We start from the raw sequence: 2,582 nt of genomic DNA on the forward strand, positions 1-2,582 counted from the left end.
GGAGCGCCGGGAGCTTGTCCCAAGGAGTCCACAAAGATGATCCAAAAGCTGGAGCAGTTCTGCTCTGGGGACAGGCTGAGACAGTTGGGGTGTTCAGCCTGGAGAAGAGAAGGCTCCAGGGAGACCTTAGAGCACCTTCCAGTGCCTGAAGGGGCTCCAGGAAAGCTGGGGAGGGACTTGGGACAAGGGCAGGGAGGGAGAGGACAAGGGAGAAGGGATGAAAACTGGAAGAGAGGAGATTGAGGTGAGAGATGAGGAGGGAATTGTGGAGTGTGAGGGTGGTGAGAGCCTGGCCCAGGGTGCCCAGGGAAGCTGTGGCTGCCCCATCCCTGGCAGTGTTGAAGGGCAGGTTGGATGGGGCTTGGAGCAGCCTGGGCTGGTGGGAGGTGTCCCTGCCCATGCAGGGGGGTTGGATCTGGATGATCTTTCAGGTCCCTTCCAACCCAAACCAGTCTGTGATTCTATGATGAAGGGTAAGGCTGGAAGCATGAATGGAAGGAGAAACTGAAGGTGCAGCAGGTGGCTTGATTTTTGCCTTCCCCTCTCAATCCTCTCCCCTTTCCCCACAGCTCTCCTCTGCCCTGCTGTTTGATGCAGTCTATGCCGTGGTGACGGCCGTGCAGGAGCCGAACCGCAGCCAGGAGATCGGGGCGAAGCCCCTGTCCTGTGGCTCTGCCCAGATCTGGCAACATGGCACCAGCCTGATGAACTACCTGAGAATGGTGAGGAGGGACTGAAGTTTGCTGGTGGGGTTTTGGAGCTCCTGCTCAGCACTGCCAGCAGCAAGAGGCATGAGTGGACATGCTGGTGCTGGCACGGTTTCCAAGAACAGAGCGTTGGTCTGTTTGAAGGTGGCACTGGGGATGAAAAGAGAGGAGATCTGAGGGCTGGTTTGTCACTGGCCTTGGAATGACATGAAACTTCCCATTTTTTAAGGCTTTGCTGCAGAAAAAAACAGCAATTCAATGAATACTTTTTTAAAGTCTGAATGTTTCTAAGTGATTTGAACTCTGTTTCGAGTGAATTTGAGCTGGTGCAAGGTCATGCAGTCCAATTGCTTGGAGCTCAGTGGCAAGATTTGAGCTTCCCTGTGAAGGAGTTTGGGCTCCTTTGAACTCGAAGTGGGGATTGTTGGAAGTGATCAAGCCTATTTCTGGCATGAGAACAGCCCCTCAAATTACAGCCTTGTGAAATAGTTGTCAGTGTGATTCCTGAGAGCTGGGCTTGAGCATGCAAAGAAGGAGCCTGTTTTCTGAGACTGTTTGTGGTGCAGCTGAAATGTCACGAGATGAGGAAATTGGATGAGATTTCTTTTTTTTTTCCCAACCCCCCAAAGGAAGGATCAGCTGAACCTCCACCTTTTCTAACTGTGGTCGATGCATGTGAAGCCTGCTTTAAATCTCACCCTTAGTCAGAGACAAGAAAACTCTTCAGCTTCCCCTGGCTCTGCTGCTGGGAAACCCAGCATCTTGCCCTTGCTGCTCGAGGAGAGATGCTCCAGCTGCAAGGGAGCAGAGCTTCATCTGCACTGAGAGGCTACAAACACTCATCCTGGCTCTGTTGCAGCGTGCTCATGTGTCAAATGCAGGCCTGCTGCAGTGAAACAGCTGTCATGGTTTGTGGAGCAATCACAGGATCATTTTTTAAGATCATCAGGTCCAAAATCCCCAGCTAGGGATGTGGTGTGGGACGTGGTGAAGAGCTGCCTGCTGCAGAGCAGCACAGGGTCAGCCTGGGGCTGGAGGGGGGTGCTGAGGGGCTTGTTCCAAAGCAGCTGCTGCAAAGAAATCTGGGAACCCTTCACCTTGTGCTGCTGATTCTCCTGCTCCCCTCCACCTCTCCCAGTGCCACCCTAGCTGGGCTATGAAAGCAGTTAGGGTGGAGGCAGGAGGATTGCAGGGCTGTCCTGCCAGGAGGACGGGTGGCCGGGACACGGGGCACATTGCCACCACCCCCATCCTCTGTGGGTGGGTGGGTGAGCCACCTCGATGGGCGCTGTAACTCACTCTCTCTTGGACAGGTAGAATTGGAAGGTCTCACCGGCCACATCGAATTCAACAGCAAAGGTCAAAGATCCAACTACGCCCTGAAGATCCTGCAGCACACGCGGGGCGGCTTCCGGCAGGTAAGGGTGCCCAGGGAGGGGGCAGTGCCCCAGGGATGGTGCCCAGGTGGGCTGGACAACACCTTGGCTCAAGCCACTGCTGGGTGGGCCATGGGGGAGGCTGTGGACACCCCTCCTCTGCATGATGAGCACAGAGTGACAAGCCCAGCGTGGCTGTCACGGAGGCTGGGTTGGCAAACGCGGCGCGTTTTACTTCTTCAAGGAGGTGTTGAGGTGATTTAGGTTTGTCTTAATGTATCAGGCCCCTGAGGGGGTGATGTTAGAGCCAGTATCTGTCCTGTCACAGCAACCCTCCTGTGCAGGAGAGAATTCAGGGCGTAAAGTGTGTGTGAAGTAGGAGGTCGTGCTCAAGACGCTTTTGCTCTCCAGCTTGTGGAGACACATGCACCCAAAATGATTTGTGGGGGGGAAATGGGAGAATTTCCTGTGAAATGGACAAAAAAAAAAGGGTGCTAAA

The 2,582-nt window shown here is 54.3% G+C and overlaps 1 protein-coding gene across 1 annotated transcript in view; it reads left to right on the forward strand.

Annotated features, from left to right (window-relative positions):
- Nucleotides 1-2,582, forward strand: part of GRIK4 (glutamate receptor, ionotropic, kainate 4) — a 131,871-nt gene that overhangs the window by 93,291 nt on the left and 35,998 nt on the right. The window contains exons 8-9 of the mRNA XM_009994608.1: nucleotides 570-722; nucleotides 2,021-2,125. Of these exons, the coding sequence (XP_009992910.1) occupies nucleotides 570-722; nucleotides 2,021-2,125 (258 nt within the window). The remainder of the gene's footprint in view (nucleotides 1-569; nucleotides 723-2,020; nucleotides 2,126-2,582) is intronic.

Source organism: Chaetura pelagica, unplaced genomic scaffold (assembly GCF_000747805.2).
Source record: "Chaetura pelagica isolate M959 unplaced genomic scaffold, ChaPel_1.0 scaffold583, whole genome shotgun sequence".
NCBI lineage: Eukaryota > Metazoa > Chordata > Aves > Apodiformes > Apodidae > Chaetura > Chaetura pelagica.